Raw genomic sequence first — 21553 nt, 5'->3', positions numbered from 1 at the left:
AAAAGGAGCGGTTGGGAGCTTCAGTCACCCGCTTCCGGAAAACAGCCCTCAGCCCCTCACCCAGACTGGCCAGGCACCCCAGTGGGGACCCCCACCCTGATCCAGGACACCTTTCAGGGCAAACCAGCCAGCCCCCACCCATGCACCAGGCCTCTATTCTATATAGTAAAAGGGTAATATGCCTCCCAGCACCAGGATCAGCGGAGCAGCAAGGCTCCCGGCACCGGGATCAGCGTGACAGGGGGCAGTGCCCAAACCCCCTGATCGGCCCTGCTCTGAGCGTGACAGGGGGTGGCGCCGCAACCTCCCCATCAACCCTGCCTTGAGTGTGACAAGGGGCAGTGCCCCAACCCCCCAATCGGCCCTACCCTGAGCGTGACTGAGGGTGGCATCAAAACCTCCTGATCCGCCCTGCTCCCCAATTGGCCCTGCTCTGAGCCTGACCAGGGGCTGCACCTAGGGATTGGGTCTACCCTCTGCCACCCGGGAGCAGGCCTAAGCCAGCAGGTCGTTATCTCCCGAGGGGTCCCAGACTGCAAGAGGGCACAGGCCGGGCTGGGGGACCCCCCTCCCACCCCCACTCTCCGAGTGCACAAATTTTTGTGCACCGGGCCTCTAGTTCAATATAAAGAGATACACTCAGTGATGTATAAAAGATGTATCTGATGAAGCACTGGAGAACCTGTTTTATTATTTACTTTGCACTTTTAAAAGTAGAGTTTATTGTCCAGCCAGCATGGCTCAGTGGTTGAGCTTCAACCTATGAACCAAGAGGTCGCAGTTCTATTCCCAGTCAGAGCACATACCCAGGTTACGGGCTTGATCCCCAGTGGGGGACGTGCAAGAGGCAGCAAATCAATGATTCTCTCTCATCACTGATGCTTCTATCTTTCACTCACTCTGCCTTCCTCTCTGAAATCAATAACAAAATATATATATTTTTTAAAAGATCAATTTTGATCTTAAAAAAATAAAAGTAGAGTTTATTTTTTCTGTTTACAATTACTTTCCTAGCACTTTATTACAGCATGTAATAAATGTCTCCTGGAAAAAGAATCAATGACAAAAAAATATGCCTTCTGGACCTGTCACTATGGCAATCTCCCTTCCTAGCCATGGAAGAGCATTTTCTTATTTATTGGCAAAACTGTCACCATTTAATTGGTATCAAATTCTGACTTGCACAAGTAACATTCTTCACTTTTAAAACCCTGAAGGGTTCTGGGTTATTGCGCAAACATGTTTTTCAAATGTTTCTGCAAAGTTTAACTAATTGTTGCAGTAGGTGATAGGAAATATAAAGGATCAAGAAATCAAGTGATGTGGGTGAAGTCTCCTGTAGCTTCCTGCAGTGCACAGGACAAACGTGATTTCAAGTCAACAGCTCCAGGATTGAGTGGGAAATGATGTGATGGGAACAAAAGAATGTTCTGGAAACTACAGAGGAAATATTTTCAGTATAAGCCTGAATGTTTTTTTAAGTAGTGAATAAGTGAGTGCTTGTTCTAATTAAATAAAATGTTTGGTTCATCTGGGGAAAAAAAAAAAAGACAAGGATAATCCAGCAATTCTAGCAGCTCTCTTCAGGAAAAAGTCTGTCTCAGGCAGAGGGCAATGAGCTATTGTATATGTTCCTTGGACTAGAGCAGGAGTAAGAAATTTAAAGGTTTCCCTGACCCCAATGGGTTTGCAAAGGAAGTGATTTAACTGTTAGAACATAATGACCCCAACTATTCTGACCTATTTCAATTAATATATCTTCTGGTTTCTGAGACCAGAATAGCTGAGTAAAGTTTGCTGGAATACTCCTGCAGAGGATTTTTTTAAATTAAATTTAATGGAGTGGCATTGGTCAACATGAACATATAGGTTTCAGGTGTAGGTTTCTCTGTTACAAGATCTGTATATTGCACCATGTTCCCACCACCCAAAGTCAAATCTTCTCCTGTCACCATATATTAGGACCCCCTTCTCCTCTCACTCCCTTCCCTCTGGCAACTACCACACTACTGTTTGTGTTCACAAGTTTCAGTTTTGTATCCCACATATGAGTGAAAGCATGTGGTTCTTGGCTCTTTCTGACTGACTTATTTCACTTAGCATGGTGTTTTAAAGGTCCATCCATGTTGCAAACTCCTCGAGGATGAGAAAATGCCAGTATCAGATGGACACAACTGTCCTCAGATATCACCAAGGCCTGTATACCAATTGGGAAGTAATGATTTTAAAGGAACTTCCACAAGAGGAAAATACTGAAATTGAACGTTTGTTGCAGGACATTCCAATGCAACTTTGGGCCCTTTCCAGTAGATATTGATAAGATCAAGTCCTGTTAAAATAACTATTGAGCCCGGCGAGTGCGGCTCAATGTTTGAGCATCAATCCATGCACCAAGAGGTCACCGGTTCAATTCCCAATCAAGGCACATGCCCTGGTTGTGGGCTTGATCCTAAGGAGGGGCGTGCAGAGGCAGCCAATCAATGTTTCCATCGCACTCCCTTCCTCTCTTTCTAAAAAAATCAATAAAAACATATTTCTTTTTAAAAATTACCTTCTGAGTCTAATGGATTAAAAGTTAAACTGATAAAAATGAGAGTTGGGATGAATCTGTTAAAATTGTGCTCATGTAAAATAGAAATTAAAGGTAACCTTGAAGCAGATATTACATGGAATATAATGCAATTTCTGATAGATACTATCCAAACCATTGCTGCTCAATGGAACTTTCTGTGATGATGGAAATGTTCTACATCTGATATGATGGCTGGCCACAAACTACATCTGGCTATTTTTTCTCCCAGCCTGTTGAAATATTATTGACATATAACACCATTTATGTTTAAGGTATACAGTGTAATGATTAAATTACATGCAGTTATTAAGCACTTGAAATGTCACTGTGGCAGAGGAAGTGAATTTTTTTATTAATTTAAATTTAAATAGTAACATAGGGTTATAAGTTACCTGGACTATGCAGACCCAAGTCATATTCTCAGGAGAATTAAACAGACTTTTAAAAAGTAGTCTTACAAACTTAAATCTAGAGGTTAATAACAAACACAATACTTAACACACCTGCTTAAATGTTAATCCTTGAATAACTTTATCCTTTTACATACTTACAAAAGAAACAACCTTCACTCCAAATACAACTAGTACACTAATTTTTTGCTATTAGATAATGAAATAATTACATTTTAGTATACTAACAAAGTTTTAAGACAAAGCACTTTTAAAGAAAAATCTATTCAACAGTATGCTGTAACAGTGTGTGTATATATATATACTAGAGGCCCGGTGCACAAAAATTTGTGCACTCGGGGGGGAGGAGAAGGGGGGGCCCCCAGCCCGGCCTGTGCCCTCTCACAGTCTGGGACCCCTCAGGAGATAACGACCTGCTGGCTTAGGCCTGCTCCGGGGTGGCAGAGGGCTAGCCCAATCCCTAGGTGCAGCCCCTGGTCAGGCTCAGAGCAGGGCCGATTGGGGAGTTGGGGCGCCGCCCCGTCATGCACAGAGCAGGGCAGATCGGGAGGTTGCGATGCCACCCTCAGTCACATTCAGGGTAGGGCCAATTGGGGGCTTGGGGCACCGCCCCCTGTCACACTCAAGGCAGGGTCGATGGGGAGGTTGTGGGGCCATCCCCTGTCACGCACAGAGCAGGGCCGATCATGGGGTTGGGGCACTGCCCCCTGTCACTCACAGAGCAGGGCCAATCAGGGGGTTGGGGCACTGCCCCCTGTCACTCACAGAGCAAGGCCCATGGAGGGGGGTTGGGGCGCCACCCTCTATCACCCACAGAGCAGGGCTGATGACGGAGTTGGGGCACCGCCACTGTCACACTCGGGGCAGGGCTGATGGAGAGGTTATGGCTCTACCCTGTCACACACAGAGCAGGGCTTATCAGGGGGTTGGTGTACTGCACCCTGTCAAACACAGAGCCCCAGGGCGATCAGGGGATTGGGGAGCTCCCCGCTATCAGGCACAGAGCAGGGCTGATCAGGGGGTTGGGGTGCCTTCCTCTGTCACGAACAGAGCAGGGCGGATAGGGAGGTTGTGGCCCCACCCCCTGTTACACACAGAGCCACAGGGCAATCAGGGGGTTTGGGCGCTGCCCCCTGTCACACTGATCCTGGTGCCAGGAGCCTCACGGCTCCACTGATCCCGGTGCCGGGAGGCATATTACCCTTTTACTATATAAGATAGAGGCCTGGTGCACGGGTGGGGGCCGGCTGGTTTGCCCTGAAGGGTGTCCTGGATCAGGGTGGGGGTCCCCACTGGGGTGCCTGGCCAGTCTGGGTGAGGGGCTGAGGGCTGTTTTCCGGAAGCAAGTGACTGAAGCTTCCAACAGCTCCTTGTTTTCTTTTTTTTTTTTTATTTTTTATTCTGGGCCAGCTTTAGCTCTGAGGCCTCGCTGCTGAAAACATCGATACAAAGTTTCAGTCCGCAGGCTTTCAGTCGGGCTGGTTTCTGGTGTTTTGTTTAGCTTCTTATTTGCAACATAGTACATAGTTGCTTAGAGTTGCAACTGAGAGGCCGGCAAGTGAGGCGGGGAACGTTGGAGTCCGCAGCAAGCAAGCCTCATGCTCGCTTCAGTGCCTGGCTGCCGGCCGCCATCTTGGCTGACAGTTAATTTGCATACACTCACTGATTATCCAATGAAAAGGGTAGCGGTCGTACGCTAATTACCATGTTTCTCTTTTATTAGTGCAGATATCTTCACTAAGATATCTACACTAATAAATCCCCACAGATTAGTGAAGATATCTACACTAATAAAAGAGAAACATGGTAATTAGCGTACGACCGCTACCCTTTTCATTGGATAATCAGTGAGTGTATGCAAATTAACTGTCAGCCAAGATGGCGGCCGGCAGCCAGGCACTGAAGCGAGCATGAGGCTTGCTTGCTGCGGACTCCAACGTTCCCCGCCTCACTTGCCGGCCTCTCAGTTGCAACTCTAAGCAACTATGTACTATGTTGCAAATAAGAAGCTAAACAAAACACCAGAAACCAGCCCGACTGAAAGCCTGCGGACTGAAACTTTGTATCGATGTTTTCAGCAGCGAGGCCTCAGAGCTAAAGCTGGCCCAGAATAAAAAATAAAAAAAAAAAAAGAAAACAAGGAGCTGTTGGAAGCTTCAGTCACTTGCTTCCGGAAAACAGCCCTCAGCCCCTCACCCAGACTGGCCAGGCACCCCAGTGGGGACCCCCACCCTGATCCAGGACACCCTTCAGGGCAAACCAGCCGGCCCCCACCCGTGCACCAGGCCTCTATCTTATATAGTAAAAGGGTAATATGCCTCCCGGCACCGGGATCAGCCTGACGGGGGCAGCGCCCAAACCCCCTGATTGCCCTGCGGCTCTGTGTGTGACAGGGGGCAGGGCCACAAACTCTCTATCCGCCCTGCTCTGTTCGTGACAGGGGAAGGCGCCCCAACCCCCTGATCAGCCCCGCTCTGTGCCTGATAGGGGGAAGCTCCCCAATCCCCTGATTGCCCTGCGGCTCTGTGTTAGACAGGGTGCAGCACACCAACCCCCTGATCGGCCCTGCTCTGTGTGTGACAGGATGCGGCGCCCCAACCCCACCCCCCCCCCACCCCACGGGCCCTGCTGTGTGTGTGACAGGGTAGAGCCAAAACCTCTCCATCGGCCCTGCCCCGAGTGTGACAGTGGTGGCGCCCCAACCCCCTGATCGGCCCTGCTCTGTGGGTGATAGAGGGTGGCGCCCCAACCCCCCTCCATGGGCCTTGCTCTGTGTGTGACAGGGTAGAGCCATAACCTCCCCATTGGCCCTGCCCTGAGTGTGACAGGGTGCAGCGCCCCAACCCCCTGATCCGCCCTGCTGTGTGTGACAGGGGGCGGTGCCCCAACTCCCCTATCGGCCCTACTCTGTGAGTGACAGGGGGGAGCTCCTCAACCCCCTGATCGGCCCTGCTGTGTGTGTGACAGGGGGGAGCTCCCCAACCCCCTGATTGACCCTGCTCTGTGAGTGACAGGGTACGGACCCCCAACTCCCCTGATGGGCCCTGCTGTGTGTGTGACAGGGGTGGCGCTGCAACCTCCCCATCGACCCTGCCTTGATTGTGACAGGGGGCGGTGCCCCAACCCCCCAATTGGCCCTACCCTGAGCGTGACTGAGGGTGGCATCGAAACCTCCTGATCCGCCCTGCTCTGTGCATGACGGTGCGGCGTCCCGACTCCCCAATCGGCCCTGCTCTGAGCCTGACCAGGGGCTGCACCTAGGGACTGGGCGTGCCCTCTGCCACCTGGGAGCAGGCCTAAGCCAGCAGGTCATTATCTCCTGAGGGGTCCCAGACTGCGAGAGGGCACAGGCCAGGCTGGGGAACCCCCCTCCCCCCGCCCCCCGAGTGCACAAATTTTTGTGCACCGGGCCTCTAGTATATATATATATATGTAAAAGCCTAAGTGACCATTCGACCGGTAACTATGATGTGTACCAACCACCAGGGGGCAGACACTCCAACCGGTAGGTTAGCTTGCTGCTGGGGTCCGGCCAATCGGGACTGGGCAAGACAGGCCAGACAAGCCCTGGAGACCTCCTGCGGTCCCTCCCCAGCCCCAATCAGCCCTGATTGGGACTGGGTGAAACAGAGCCCTTCCATGGTCCCTCCCAGCCGGCCGGCCCCAATCGGGATTGGGTGAGACAGCCCCAATCAGCCCAATCGGGACTGGGTGAGACATGCCAGACATGCCCTGGAGCCCTCCCTCGGTCCCTACCCAGCCCCAATCGTACACCTGTGGGGTCCCTTGGCCTGGCCTGCACCCTCTCACAATCTGGGACCCCTTGGGGAATGTCAGAGAGCCGGTTTCAGCCCGATCCCCACAGGCCAGGCCAAGGGACCCCACCAATGCACAAATCCGTGCACCGGGCCTCTAGTCCTATTATAATTCTGAACTAGGTCAACTAATATAAGCCCATTTATTCTACTCTAATTCAGCTCTCATACCTGAAATATCATTCCATCAAGTAACTGCCCTTCTAGCTTCAGCAAGAACTTTTCAAATGGCTTTAGTTTTTCTTCCTGAATTCCAAATTTTGAAGGATTGTGATGGACAGATTTCAGTAACCTTGTGGAAGATCAGAAGAAAGACCATAAGTTTGCCTAATAAATTTTTAAATTAATTTTTTTTCCAGAAATCAAAATTTTATATTTATATTTCTTTTTTGGCTCTATACATTTAAAAATCTAAACAAAACAAACAAACAAAAATCCCAATACATTTAATTTTTTAATCATGCTTTTTAATATTATCTTAAATTTAGATATCTGGTGCTCTCTAGATACTAGACATTTAGTAATACTTATAGATGGAATAAAATAAAATGCCTTGACTTAAAAAAATCTTGAGTATACAATGAAATAAAACCAAACTCAGGAAAAACAACTGTCACTTAAATAGAACCCAAGGGAAAAATAGTATGAGTCCTGAGGTAGTCAAGACTTAGGATGCCTGCCTGGCTATTGTGGCTCAATTGGTTGAGCATCATCCCATGCACTGAAAGGTCGCCAGTTCAATTTCCCATCAGGGCACATGCCTGGGTTTCAGGTTCAGTCTGTCAGGGTACATGCCAGAGGCAACCAATTGATGTTTCTCTCTCCTCTCCCCTTCCTCTCTCTCTAAAATCAATAAAAACATGTTTGTTAAAAAAAGACTTAGAATGCTTTATACAAGTGTATCATACTCTCAAACAAACCCATCTGAAATTAAAGAATGGTTACTGTTTTCATAAAAACATCTGACCTGAGATCCTTCTAAATATATACCTTTAGGTCTTTTAAAGGATCTGCACTATTTATATTTGTTTACTTTTTACTAATACAAAGAGAATATTTTAATTGGCTCACCTTTTGTACATAGTCCAGTGGTCTTTTAATGTGATATGATTATCAATAATTTCATCCAGGGTAAGCAAAACTGTTAGCAGCTCTCCCAAGTGCTCATACATAGTCTGTCAAAAGACCTTTAATGATTACCATTTAATCACTAGTTAGAAGTTAAGGTTCATGTGGATTTTTAAAGTTCAACACATTTTAGCTAATTATTAAATTAGTTAAAACAGTGGGTAAACCAGTTTTATTAAGCTACAGATTAAACTACTGATCCTCAGATGAAATAATTAGCTTTAAATACATAAACACTTTGCCCAATATCTCATCCTTAATTGTGATATCGCAGATTTGTTTTACTCTCCACTCAACTTGAAGAATCTACATTGGGCTACTACTGTACTGGGAAAAACTAAGAGTTACACTGATGGTGGGTCAGTGATGCCTCATCAGCTTCACAAATGAAAGAGAACAAATTCAAGAAATAATCCTTTAAGAGTCTTGCTATACTCGTACTCCCCGATCATACAAACTCCAAAGTAAAATATAGTAAAAACTAGTTTTACAGATCAAGTTAAATTACTTTTACCTGAAAATGAACTCCAGTTGTCTCTATAATTTTGGGTGCAACCCTATAATAAAATAACACTAAAGTTAAAAAATATATCTTTTTTTGTCATAGTTCATTTTAAGGAAAACATATAGCAGCAGGGGCTCTTGGGATTTTAATATGAATTTATCTTTATTTAGACTTTAGTCCATAAAATTTAAGAGATCCAAGAAATTACTACCTTTTCTACTTTCCCAAGAAAGAACTAACTTATACATAAAGAGTCTGGGCTATACCCAACTCAGTGGGTAGGGATATGACAATATGTGGTCCATGTATAATCTTAGTCATTTAAACCAAGCCTAAGAGGGAGAGGGGAAAATAACAAAACTGATATTCATTTCTTTCTAAACTATTAGATTTCCCAATTCCCAACTAGAATCCTTGTTATCCTACCCAAACTGGCACTGGGGAACTAGTCTTCTCTTCAAACAGGTTTATTTCTGAGTTGTTATCCCTACTGAAAAACAGTGCATACAACTAGGATTATGTCACAATCGAAAGTCCCAGAATAATTCAATTTTACTTCCTAGAGATTCCATTTACTCAACAATAAATAATTTAAAGTAGTACTTATAGCCCTGACTGATGTAGCTCACTTGGTAGGGTATTATCCCATGCACCAAAAAGTTGCCAGTTAGATTCTTGGTCAGAGCACATGCCTGGGTTGTGGGCTCGATCCCCAGCAGGGTACATGCAGGAGGCACCCAGTTGATGTCCCGCTTTCACATGGATGTTTCTCTCTCTCCCTTCCCCTCTCTCTCTCTAAAAGTCAATTAAAAAACATTTTTAAAATAGTGCTTGCATATCAAAGTACATATATTCCACAAGACAGAATATCTTAACATTAAACACACAACCAAATTTCATCTTTCTTGAGCAGGGCTGTGGTGGGGCGTTACAAACCAGGTACTGAAGTACACACTAGGTACTGCAGTGCAGGGATTGGGGAAGCTATGCTCTCATTCCCCTGTGCCATGAGGAGAGTTTCAATGAAAGGACAGAACACAAATATCTGGCTGAGGGGAAAACATGAGAATGAAAAACAGTTAACACTGTCTTCCAGATTATAAAAGAGAGTTAGGATGTAGCACGGTATGTAAGAACAACAATGAATGGATTAGTGAACAAAAGAATAGTACCTAAATAACGATGGACTCTTGACAAGTAATTCCTCTAGGCTTCAGTTATCTCTTCTCATAACTGAGAATCCCTAGTCACATACCTAAACCAAGTTTATTGTAACGATTAATTAAATAGTCATGTGCTTAAGCACAGAGATACAGTCTGGGAAAGGCATCGTTAGGCAACTTCGTCACTGTGCAAACATCACAGAGTGCACTTACACAAACCTAGATGATGGTACAGTGGGGCCTTGACTTACAAGTGTCCCGACTAACGAGTTTTTTGAGATACCAGCTGCCTCTCGGCCAATTTTTTGCATTGAGTTGATAGAGTAATTTGAGTTAACGAGCTCCTTAACGAGCTCGGTCTCCGAACGAATTAAACTCGTAAGTCAAGGCCCCACTGTATAGCCTACTATACACTTAGGCTATATGGTATTGCCTACTTCTCTGTAGGGGAGAAAAAGTAATTTTCCCTCTATCTCTGGGTTCTTGGTTGAAACATCCCTCTAATAATAATAATAATAATAATAATAAAAACAGGTTTTATTTTAGTACTGGGAGTGAGCCACTTACAAATGGAGATTCCCTTACAAATGTAAATGCCTTTTACAAAGAGTAACTTTTCCTTGGTTTTCAGAGCTTCTCCCATGTCTGTTGTTTTTTAAAATTAATGAGCCTAAAATAATCCTTATGTCAAACAGACATACTTCAGGGCAGTGGTTCCCAACGTGGGGCACATGCCCACAACAGGGGGGCAATTTGATTTTTAAGGGGGGCAATTCGAGAATGAGTTATTAACAGTGAATCGTTTGCATTTCCTATGGTTCTAGGGGCCTCATATACAGTATATAAGTATATATTGTGACATATTTATACATTTCAGTTCTCTATCATGTTTTGAAACTTTATTTGCTATTTTTTCAAATCACTTCATATTATTTTTTTTTTTACAATTTCTTCCTCAGTACTTCAACTGTCCTTTCGTTCTTTTATTTTTCTCTTGCATGGATGCCATGTCTTTTGGAAGGTTGCTTATACCATGTTAATGGCCTTTTAGACTTCCTCCACGTGAATGGGAGTTCACTTTTTGAATAATAAGAATTATATGTCACAGGGGGCATCAGGATTTCAGAGATGCTTAGGCAGGGCATGGCCAAAAAAAGGTTGGGAACCACTGATTTAGGGTGACAAATTGTTCTTCTACAGTCCCTAGGCTACCAACTTAGGATGTTATGTACAGAATACTATAGGCAACTATAACACAATGGTAAATATTTGTGTAATACATTGTGCTACAACATTACTTTGGCTAGTCACTAGGTGACAGGAAGTTTTCAGCTCCCTTAAAAGTTTATGGGGCCCACCATCATATATGCGGTCCATTGGTAACCAAATGTCATTATGCAGCAAATGACTATAGTAAGTCGGGAAAACTTTAAATATAAACTATCAATCACACAAAATAATTATTTTATGATAATAACAAAGGTGAGGACTATGTAAAATTTAATCATTTTTCTTTATATAAGGCAGTAGTCCCCAAACTTGGAAGATCATTAGAATCACTCACTAAATTTTTTCATATAGATTCCCACTCCCAAAGATTCTGTAATGAGTTAGGGAACCGTCAATGTAAAGGAGGGAGGAAAGGCGTAAGAAGAGAAAACGTGGTATGTTGCCTTTTTCTATATAATCAAATTTCTTTATGATTATTCTATCCACATTCTCATTCAGCTAGATAATGGGTTTATTCACGATGACAGAAACTGTCTCATTAACCTACCATTTTTCTATTACACACATCAAGTAGTATTTAAAGTGAGTGTTCAAAGAATGCTGAATAAGTGAATGAAGGAATGAAATGAGTGAACAAAAAACGATTTCAGGTAATTAGCTAGTTTTAGAAAAACATTTGCTATATCTCTATTTTAAGTGCAAAAATATTTCTAAATCCATTACTTGTTATTGATATAGAGGACAGCCAACTGATGGACTACATTCATCACCACTTCATAGCACCTCGTAACAAAACAAGACAGTTCCTGAAATGACAAGTTGGGTATATGTTACAAAGTTGCTTTTTAAATGTCACCATTTCTGACTGAATTTTAGGCTAACAATGTTAAAAACAAAATAGTTTTCAAATAAGAACTCATTAACTTGCAGCCAACTTCAAGCATCCATCAAGCAATCAATTTTTAACTCATCTCCTACACCCCAAGGTCATTTCTACCTGTCTGACCCCACATTTCATTCATACTTCTATTTTAAGTCTTATGTTTTACTCATGCAATTCCTAAATAACAGAGACAGTCTCATTCCTTCTTTGAATATCCACTGCCTAGCACAGTGGCTAATCCTCAACTGCTTCTTAATATATATCTGTCCTATCAAATGAAGAAATGAATGAACATCTGAATGAATGAAAAAGCACAAAAGCTGCCAGTTTTAGAAAGTATGACAATGAGGGGAAGGAGTCTCCAGAAATCACTCTGACATAACTTCAAATGTTTACCTTTAACCTTAATTATAAACAGACTTGGCACACAGCAAGTGAAACAGTATTTATGCCAGGAATATGTTTGTGATTAAATAACGAACTTGCATCTATCATGTCTCACACCTCCTAAAAATTTTTCAGAATCTCTCAACTTTCAAACCTATAGAAACAGATTATCCTAACATACTTAAAACCTGATTAAACCTGTAACTGTTCTAAATTTTATGCTCCATGAGGGCAGGAATTTCTGTTGGTTTTGTGCACTGCTGTATCCCAGCACCAAGAATGGTTTGTAACATATGCTACACTCATAAAACATTTGTTGAATGTTTAAAAACGGAATTTTATGCAGCTGTCAGTTAGGTCCAAAAACAGTAACATTTTTTTAAATAAAAATAACACATTTCAATTTTACTTAAACAGTCTAACTTTACATTTCTTAATAAATTTCTAAAGGTTTAATAAAAACAAAGAACAGAAAATGCAAGACAAGGAGCACAAAATAAGAAGGCAAAAACAAGTCCAGATATATAATAAACTATATAAGATAGAAAAAGAATAAATTAGACAATTAAAAAACAAAGATTTCCAGGTTGGATAAAAAAAAAAAAAAATCCAGATACATTATATGCAGTTTTAAAGAAACACAACTAGCCCTGGCCAGGAAGCTCAGTTCATTAGAGCATCTTCCAATAAGCCAAGATTGTGGGTTCAATCCCGGTCAGGGCACATACAAGAATCAACAATGAATGTACGTATAAATAAGTGGAACAAATCAATTTTTCTCTATCTCTCTGCCTTCCTCTCTCTCTAAAATCAATAAATATTTTTTTAATCACCTAAAACATAATGACACTGAAAGATTGATTGAATAAAGAAAGATAAATCAAGAAAATGTTAACTCAAAAGCTGGGGCAGTGGTATTAATATCAGACAAAACAGACTGTTTGCATTATTACAGCTAATTACTATAAATAATATATACTTATATAACTACATATTATATACATAATAACTATCATCATAGTTTAAGAAGGTCACTATATGGTGATTAAAAAATTCAATTTAGCCCAGCTGGTGTGGCTCAGTGGTTGAGCATCGACCTATGACCAGGAATCAAACCATGACCTCTTGGTTCATAAGTTAACGCTCAATCACCGAGTCCTCCAACTTTTATGTAACCAATTGTCAACATTAAATCTCTTCTTTTGATATATCTTGTGTGAACTGTTTTCTGGACTGGACCTTGACTGACCCATACCATAATACAGGATAATTTCAACAAAATGCTCTCAAAATTAGGCCAAGTAGACCAAAGAAAAGTAATAAAGATATAAAAGATCTGCACAATATATTAGCATTCTTGATTCAATAAAATAATCAAATCTTGTATCCAACAATCAGAACGTACGTGGAATTTTGGGTAATTTTACCTCAGCTCCAATTTTTGCTTTTATCATATTGTACAAGCATTGCTCTTTAATGGAGAAGAAATGTAAGTTATTTCATTCTTTTGAAAAAATTAAACCAAAAGACCTAGAATAAAACTTTGCAGTAATATCTAAATTGAAACATTTGGTTAGGAGCATCAAGTGCAGTTGCTTTAAACACCTCACCATTGCTCATGTAACAGCTTAATCATCTCCATGAACAACTTTTCCTGACATAAATGATTTCTTCCTACCTAGTACAAAGTTTAAATTATTTTAAAAGGTATGATCTCTTAAATTATAATCCAATGCCAACTAAGTGTCTTACCCTCACAGTACAAATTTTTAGCATTTGAAGGTTTCAGAAATTTTTTAATTATGTATAATTCACTCAAACTTTTCAAAGAAAAACCTCAGTAAAAAGTAAAAATCAATTACCTGTAAGAATGAAATAAATCTCCCCATTTGAATTTGGCAATCACCTTCCAGCATGCTAGAATCTGTGACTTTAAAAGGCAACATGAAGAATTGTATTTCAATTGTTTATATATAAACTCAATCAACACCAAAAACTAAAACTATGATTTTTATTCATTAGTACATCTTCTAATCTATATAGCATTAACAGAATTTTTACACTGAAGAGAAAAATGAGAAAATCATTAATTATACAATTGAAAGTAACCATCTGTTTCACTATTTAATAAATTCAAGGAAAATTCTTATATAGTTACAGTGCTTTATCCTATATAATAAAAGTGTAGTATGCAAATTGTCTCCTCCACTGGAGACCGGAGTTCTTCAGGGAGCTCGACCAGGGAGCAGGGCGGCCAGGGGAAAGGAAGGAGGCCCTGGCCGGCAGACGCTAGGGACCCTACCAGTGCACGAAATAAACATATCACAAATAGACATTAGAGAATTTGCTGCTGCTTCATCACTCAGGTTTTCTTTCACCTGTTCACCAAACGAGCAAACCAACAAAAATCTGAATGCTTATTTTCTCACACTAATACATTATGGTAGTCCTAGAATTGTCTGTTATCTTTTTGTTCATTTCAATCTCAGTATCACAACACTACAATGTGAAATTTTAAAACTTACCTCCTTCTCCATAGAACAAGAGACCGTTATAAAATTTAGTTTCAGCCTGTTTTAAAAAAATTAAAATAATTTTACAAGTTGCTCTTTTGTTTTTAAATTACTAGGCTCTCTTAGTTATCCATATTTATAATAAGCAAAGGACTACATCACTTATACATAATTTCACTCAAAAACTGCTTACAATTCAGATACACTCAATTTATCTTTGGAGTACCCCAAGTATTATTAATAGTCAAAGTTATTTCCGGATTTCTTTAGCCTTTACTTTGTATCACATCCTCCCATTATTTCATGGGAGAACAGAAAGCAAACTCATTATCAAAACGGTAGAGAAAAAAAGATGGAAGTTTACCAACTTCTTTCAGAGTTTTGATTGCTCTGGGGCAAGGAAACCCAAGATATTTTTAAAATTCAAAGCTTTTTTTAAAAATTAGTTCTAGCGGGGCTAGCATGTCTCAGTGGTTGAGCGTCAACCTATGAACCAGGAGATTATGGTTCAATTCCCAGTCAGGGCATATGCCAGGGGTTGCAGGGCTCGATCCCCCGAGTGGGGCGTGAAGGAGGCAGCTGATCAATGATTCTCTCTCATCATTGATGTTTCTATCTCTCTCCCCTTTAAACCAATTAAAAATATATATATATTTTTAAAAGTAATAAAAAATCAGTTCTATCTAGAAAGCAAGTATATATGTCAGGTAATACAGACTTTGAAGGTATGCAGACCCATACTTAAAGTGTTACTATCAGTAAAATGTTAGGCAAGTGACACCCTCTTTAAACCTCAATTTCCCCACATATTCCTCACATACCTCCCCAGGTTGTTGTAAGTATTAACAGGGTTAACATGGAATTTGGTACATAGTAAGTACTCCGTCATTATTACTACTATTACTTTAAGTAAATAATTCATTCAACATTCAATAAATATTCAGGCACAATGTACACATATAAGCACATATTTGCTTTTAAATCATGTTTTAACATCTTACGAATACAAATAATTACCTCATATTTTAATTTCTTGATTTCACAACAAAGTGCAGCATAAACTGTGATGACTTTGTTTAAGACCTAGTTTCATGAGTAAAAAAATTTAAAAGTTACAAAAGTAAATTATAGTAGATAAATAAAGCATTTTTTTAAAAGATTTTTTGGTTTTAAATTCTGTACCTTGTTTTCAGTCTTTATAAGTTCCAAAAGGGAAGACTGCTCATAAGGCAAAAGCTGTATAAATAAGGAAAAGAACATTTCTTTTTAATTTGAAAAAAAAACAATGAAATCTTAAATACACAAATTAAGACTAACTCTATTCTATTTAATCTTGTGTTAGACCCTATACTCTGCAATAGCACCATACCAGATAGGGAGTGACTCCTAATGGGTATGGGATTTCTTTTGGAGGTGGTGAAAATGTTCTAAAATTGGCTCTAGTGCTGGTTGCACAATTTTGTGAATGCACTAAAAACCAAAGAACTGAATGATATGTGAACTATATCTCAACAACCCTGTTATTTAAAAAGTCAATATGTGACTTAGGACTGTGTCTAGCACATAATGAATGCTCAATAAATTTTAGTTATTAAGTGGTAACAGGCTATAGTTATCACTTAATAACTAAAATAAGATAGAACTACCTTGAAATAGAATAGAGCAGGAGTGACCTATTTCATACATTAAAAAATTACTCCCACATTAAAATCCCCTAAATAACATGAAGAGATTTTTAGGAAATGATGAAACTATTCTGTATCTTGACTGGGTATGAGTTACCTGGGCATATGTGTTTGACAAAACTCATTGAAAAGTACATTTTAAATCTATGCATTTTACTGTATATAAAATAATCTCACCAGAATATTCTATTCCAACCCTCTTCATTTTCTTATTGATGAGAGAAATAAAAGCTAGCTCAAAGAGTCTGTGTCATTTTGACACTAAAGGCTTTGAATTTGTGTCACCCTTTAACCAGTCAACTGCCACAATATTTTGAATTTAATTTAAAAAGTTCCGCCACTTGTGTCTACAGATGCTTACGGCGTACAAATGGTTAAAAACACAAAAACATACAAAAATACCTGTATGGCTTAGAGAAAAGGAAATTAACAATTTTTCTCCATGTCTCTTTTACTTCTCTAGATCCCAAATAATATATGCTCCATTTTTAGCACTTAAGTTTTCAAGATAAAGCATGTCCTGAAAATATATGCATAAATATTTAAAAAATCAAACCTTTAATGCTATAGGATCAAGATTGAAATCCCAGACATCTCCAATTGAATCATCCAGTGCATCCTCAATTCTTCTCAATTGAGACGTATACTCCTCAAGAAATTTCCCATAATTCTTAAGCTGAACTTCAGCATGAATTTCTAAATTTAAATTTTAAAACAGTATGTGAGCAGCACAAAATTACAGGACATTTACTTCAAATAGTCTCAAAAGTCACAGCAAAGTAAATACTAAGCATTGTGAAATGTATTTAGGAACATCTTAACTTCTTGGAAATAAAGTTTCAAAGCTAAACAATAATTCAGCTTTCAACAATTTCCAGATAGACAAAATAATTTTAAAAGCAGATGTTGCTATATGAAGAGATATATATCACTTTTTAAAAATATATTTTTATTGATTTCAGAGAGGTAGAGAGAGAAACATCAATGAGAGAGAAACATTGATCGGCTGCCTCGCGCATGCCCCCTACTGGGGAGTGGGCATGCAACCTGGGCATGTGCACTTGACTAAAAACCAATCTGAAACCATTCAGTTCAGTCCACCGGCCAGTGCTCTATTCACTGAGCCAAACCAGCCAGGGCAAAGAGATATATATGATTTTGAACCTAACTTGAAAGTATTATGAAAAAGTCACAATTTTATTTACCCTATAATTTAGGGCTTTTAAACATAAAATAATTTCTCAGACAATTCAATGTCCTGACTCTATGTTTTAGTCAAAAACAACATTGGGGGAAGGGGAGAGTAAAAATTCATGACCTGAATCAAGTGCAAAAATGTGTGCTGTCATTTGAGCAAAATTTAAAAGCATAATTATTAATTCCATACACAGTACATTGTTTAAAAATACACCTATATATTGTTTTTAAAATGCATTTAGACTTGCTTCATCATCATATTATTCTGTAGTCCCCCAAATTCACCAAGATATTTTATTTTACTATCATAATAGAGTTGGAAAAGCCAGTAAAGAACAGTAAGTATAGAATATTGGGTTATTTACAGAACTTACACACTAACAGATTCTAAAGAATCACTGGAATAAATTGAACAATAAAGGTATACATCAATATTAATGAAAGTAAATATTCCACCTTATACATAAGAATTGATTACTTATTACAAAGGCAGCAAATTCAATTCCGACTCAGTTTTTTTTAACGTGAATAACTTTATTCAATCTCTGTATTCTAATAAAGGTAACAATTTTCCCTCCTCAAATTAGCAATGCAAAGCAAACTTTAAGATAAAGTATCTTCTGATTTATAAAGGATAAAGATCTAGCTCCCCATCCTCCCTTATCTTGCAACTAATGCAGAGTCAGGTGGATCAATTTAGTTCATTAAGGTTCCTACCTCATTACAGCATTAACCTAGTCCTAGGCAATTTTGAAAAACAATTAGTCTAGATACGATTCACAGTCCAAAACTTAATGAAAATCGGGCACGGAGATGAGAAGTCATTTCCCTACAGCTTAAATTAAAAACAGCGTAAGGCTCTCCAAGTCCCAAGAACGTACACGTCTAATTCTCGGTTACATGGAAAATTACGGTCGCTGTATTCAACCAGCAAATGAGTTCTTAATGACAAAACTACAAAAACATGCCAATAAATTACTCATTTCGTCTGCCTGGGAATTCACAAAGTAGCAGGCAACAGAAAACATGCACTAACATTTAAGTTTCTTGTTGGTAAAAATAAGGAATAGTTATAAAAATTAGTAAAAGTTAAAAAGACTTGAAAGAAGAACTACATGGTGATTCTTCAGAATGAGATTTCAAAAACTCACTCACATGCTTCTCTCTCTGAACAGACGGCATTCTTCCTTCTGTCTCTGTATCCCTAATGCCTAGCACAGTGCCTGGGACACCAAAAATGCCTGCTGGATAAATCTGATCATTCTCCTCTAAAGGGAACCGCTTTTTCAACCCCAGTAACGTATTTTTATCCCAATTCTTTGAGGACGAAAGCAAAGATTCCACCTCACGCATAAGAATTCATTACTTATTCCCAAGGCAGAGGAGGGGACCTTTGTCCTTAAAACTTCATAGGTGACCGACCAGGTGCAGCTCACTGTACACCAGCGAACACAGGATCCTGTACAACTTGTACTAATCTCAAGTAGCGTTTCACTGGGATCATTAGTTTGGCTTCTAAATTTTGCAGCATGGACTTGAATGTGGGGGGCGGGGGGAGGCGGGGGGATGGGGGGATGGGGGGGCTGTGTGTTGCTGGACTTCTAACTTAAATCAGGCAATTCGATCTTCTGGAACAAAATCGGAAGCAGATTTGCTGTAACTTGTGAAACCCTTCCAGCTGCAATGGAAACTGCAGGACAACACTTTTATCGAACGTGGAGAAAAGGCTGGAAGAAGAAGATGCATTAGCATTCATGTGGAGCCTGGGGGGTGGTTTGTTCCATGTGAAGAATTCTTTTTCTCTATATTCTATGATTATAAGAGTAAAGAGGAAAAAAAACACCGAACTTCCAAAAAGTTGGCTGGGGAGGAAAGAAAGAAAAACAGGAAACCGAAACAGGAACCGGGATCTCAGCCTCTCCTAGAAGCGAACGCTCCGAGGATCCGGCGAAAGCCCTGAGCGCCCAGACAGGGCCTCCCCGGACCCGCCCTCGGGCTGCAGGCGGTGGACGCCGCTCCCCCCGGGGCACCGCGGGTTTCCCAGGAGTCGCCGCCCGAACCCCAAGCCCGGTCCGGGCCGGCCTGGCCTGCCATTGCTAGGACCCCACCACCCCCACCAACCCCGAAAGTAACGCTCGAGAGGGCTTCCTCTCACACCCCAAGGGGCAGAAAGTGCCCCCAAGCAGAGGGCTGCGCAGCAACCACGACGCAGAGCCCTCCCGCAGGAGCCCGCCGGGGCGGAGGCCCGCGCGGGAGCGTCCCCGCGCCGCTCTCTTACTCTGCGAGCCGTCATCCACGCGGTCGAACTCCCAGTCCGGGGACAGAGTCTCCACCGCCATGCCCGCGGCACCTCCCTCAGTCACAGTCCCCGGCAGCCGGGATGACTACGGCGGCCTCACCCCAGCGGCTGTCACGGCACGTGACTTCCGGCCCTAGCCCCGCCCCTGCTTGCGAGGGTTGGGCGGGCTTAGGCCCCTGCGGCCGCGGGGGCCGCTGGGAAAGCGAGTCCTCCGCGGCGACGGGGGCGGCTGCCGTGGTGGTGGCGGTGCTCGCCACCGTTTACTTTTCGTCTCCTGCCGCACCGGCACCCTCAATTTCGCCCTGCTGTGCGCCGGCCATGTTTAATACCTGGGGAGTTGTTCCCGCAGTCTACCCTGGAAAGGGCAAAATTGATGGGTAGGGGGCTTCCCAGGAAGCTTGGTCCCCTCGGACGTCGCGGTCCAGGCGCTTGTTCCAAGAAGCCGGTATTTCCGACCCCCTCCCTGTCGCCGCCCTCGGAGCGCTTCCAGCTTTCTTCCTGCACGATCTGTGCGATTCCTCTCGAGAGGAAACTGTGCGAGAGGAGGAGGTACTTTACCAACACCAGGGCGAGGAATTTCACTCTTCTGCCTACATTGCATTCGCCCGCTCTCCACACCCTCCTCCCAAAAAGGTGGAGGGTGGGAGGTGGAGAAGAGCGCTGTTTAAGCGTGTGTGTTGTTTTGTTTTTTGTTTTCAGAGAGGAAGGAGGAGGGAGGGAGAGAGAGAGAGAGAGAGAGAGAGAAACACCAATAATGAGAATCATTAATCGGCTGCCTCCCGCACGCCCCCTACTGGGGATTGAGCCCACATGTGCCCAGACGTTGAGGCTCAAGCACGGAGCCATCAGCCAGGCTAGGTGTATTTTTTTTTAATATATTTTACTGATTTTTTACAGAGAGGAAGGGAGAGGGATAGAGAGTTAGAAACATCGATGAGAGCGAAACATCAATCAGCTGCCTCCTGCACACTCCCCACTGGGGATGTGCCCGCAACCAAGGTACATGCGCTTGACTGGAATCGAACCCAGAACCCTTGAGTCTGCAGGCCGATGCTCTATCCACTGAGCCAAACCGGCAAAAAAGAATGTGTTACCCAGTCACTCTCTAGTAATAACAAGGTTCATTACTGCCTGATTTTTAATACATACTAATGGGAAAAGATCTAAATGTCCATCAACAGGGAATAATTACATAGAGTTTAATCATCCATACTAATTTATGAAATACTATACAAGATAGCTATTTAGAGAAATAAAATAAATGAATAGAGGCATGAGAAAATGTTAATTTCTTCAACTAGTATTTAATCAGGACCTCTCCTGGCCGATATATCACAATGACTAAAATCCTTCAAAGAGCTCAGTTGTCTGGTAAGAGAAATTATTAAGATATCATAACTTGGGAATCAATAAAGTACAGTTGGCAGATCTGCACTTGCTTTTGTAAATAAAGTTTTATTGGAACACAATCATGCCTTTTTATTTACATACTAGAGGCCCAGTGCACAAAAATTTGTGCACTGGCAGGGAGGGGGTGTCCCTCAGCCCCACTTGTGCCCTCTCACAGTCTGGGACCCCTCGGGAGATAACGACCTGGTGGCTTAGGCCTGCTCCCGGGTGGCAGAGGACAGGCCCAATCCCTAGGTGCCTGCGCCGCAGCCCCTGGTCGGGCTCAGAGCAGGGCCGACTGGGGAGTTGGGGTGCCTCCCCCTGTCATGCACAGAGGAGGGCAGATCGGGAGGTTGCGATGCCACCCCCAGTCACTC

The 21553-nt window shown here is 41.9% G+C and overlaps 1 protein-coding gene and 1 non-coding gene across 4 annotated transcripts in view; one reads left to right on the top strand and one right to left on the bottom strand.

Annotated features, from left to right (window-relative positions):
- WASHC4 (WASH complex subunit 4) overlaps positions 1-19882 on the bottom strand; it is a 67329-nt gene extending 47447 nt beyond the window's left edge. For all 3 annotated transcript variants that reach the window (XM_070410957.1, XM_070410959.1, XM_070410958.1), the window contains exons 1-10: positions 19767-19882; positions 16848-16987; positions 15789-15842; positions 15624-15689; positions 14619-14664; positions 13956-14023; positions 11547-11629; positions 8440-8482; positions 7869-7972; positions 6969-7089 (exon numbers count right to left, since the gene is read on the bottom strand). In XM_070410957.1, coding sequence (XP_070267058.1) covers positions 6969-7089; positions 7869-7972; positions 8440-8482; positions 11547-11629; positions 13956-14023; positions 14619-14664; positions 15624-15689; positions 15789-15842; positions 16848-16987; positions 19767-19827 — 786 coding nt within the window. In that variant the 5' untranslated portion in view covers positions 19828-19882. The remainder of the gene's footprint in view (positions 1-6968; positions 7090-7868; positions 7973-8439; positions 8483-11546; positions 11630-13955; positions 14024-14618; positions 14665-15623; positions 15690-15788; positions 15843-16847; positions 16988-19766) is intronic.
- On the top strand, positions 1069-1196 carry LOC139007872 (small nucleolar RNA SNORA24). Its single transcript, XR_011471010.1, has one exon. It is a non-coding gene; the product is annotated as a small nucleolar RNA SNORA24 (small nucleolar RNA).
- Positions 19883-21553: the final 1671 nt, after the last annotated feature.

This window comes from Myotis yumanensis, unplaced genomic scaffold (genome assembly GCF_028538775.1).
Source record: "Myotis yumanensis isolate MYYU_CA2020_CCGP unplaced genomic scaffold, mMyoYum1.0.hap1 SCAF_3, whole genome shotgun sequence".
NCBI classification, from domain to species: domain Eukaryota; kingdom Metazoa; phylum Chordata; class Mammalia; order Chiroptera; family Vespertilionidae; genus Myotis; species Myotis yumanensis.
Note: the sequence above shows the minus strand (reverse complement) of the source record. Positions and strands in the feature narration are given on the sequence as shown.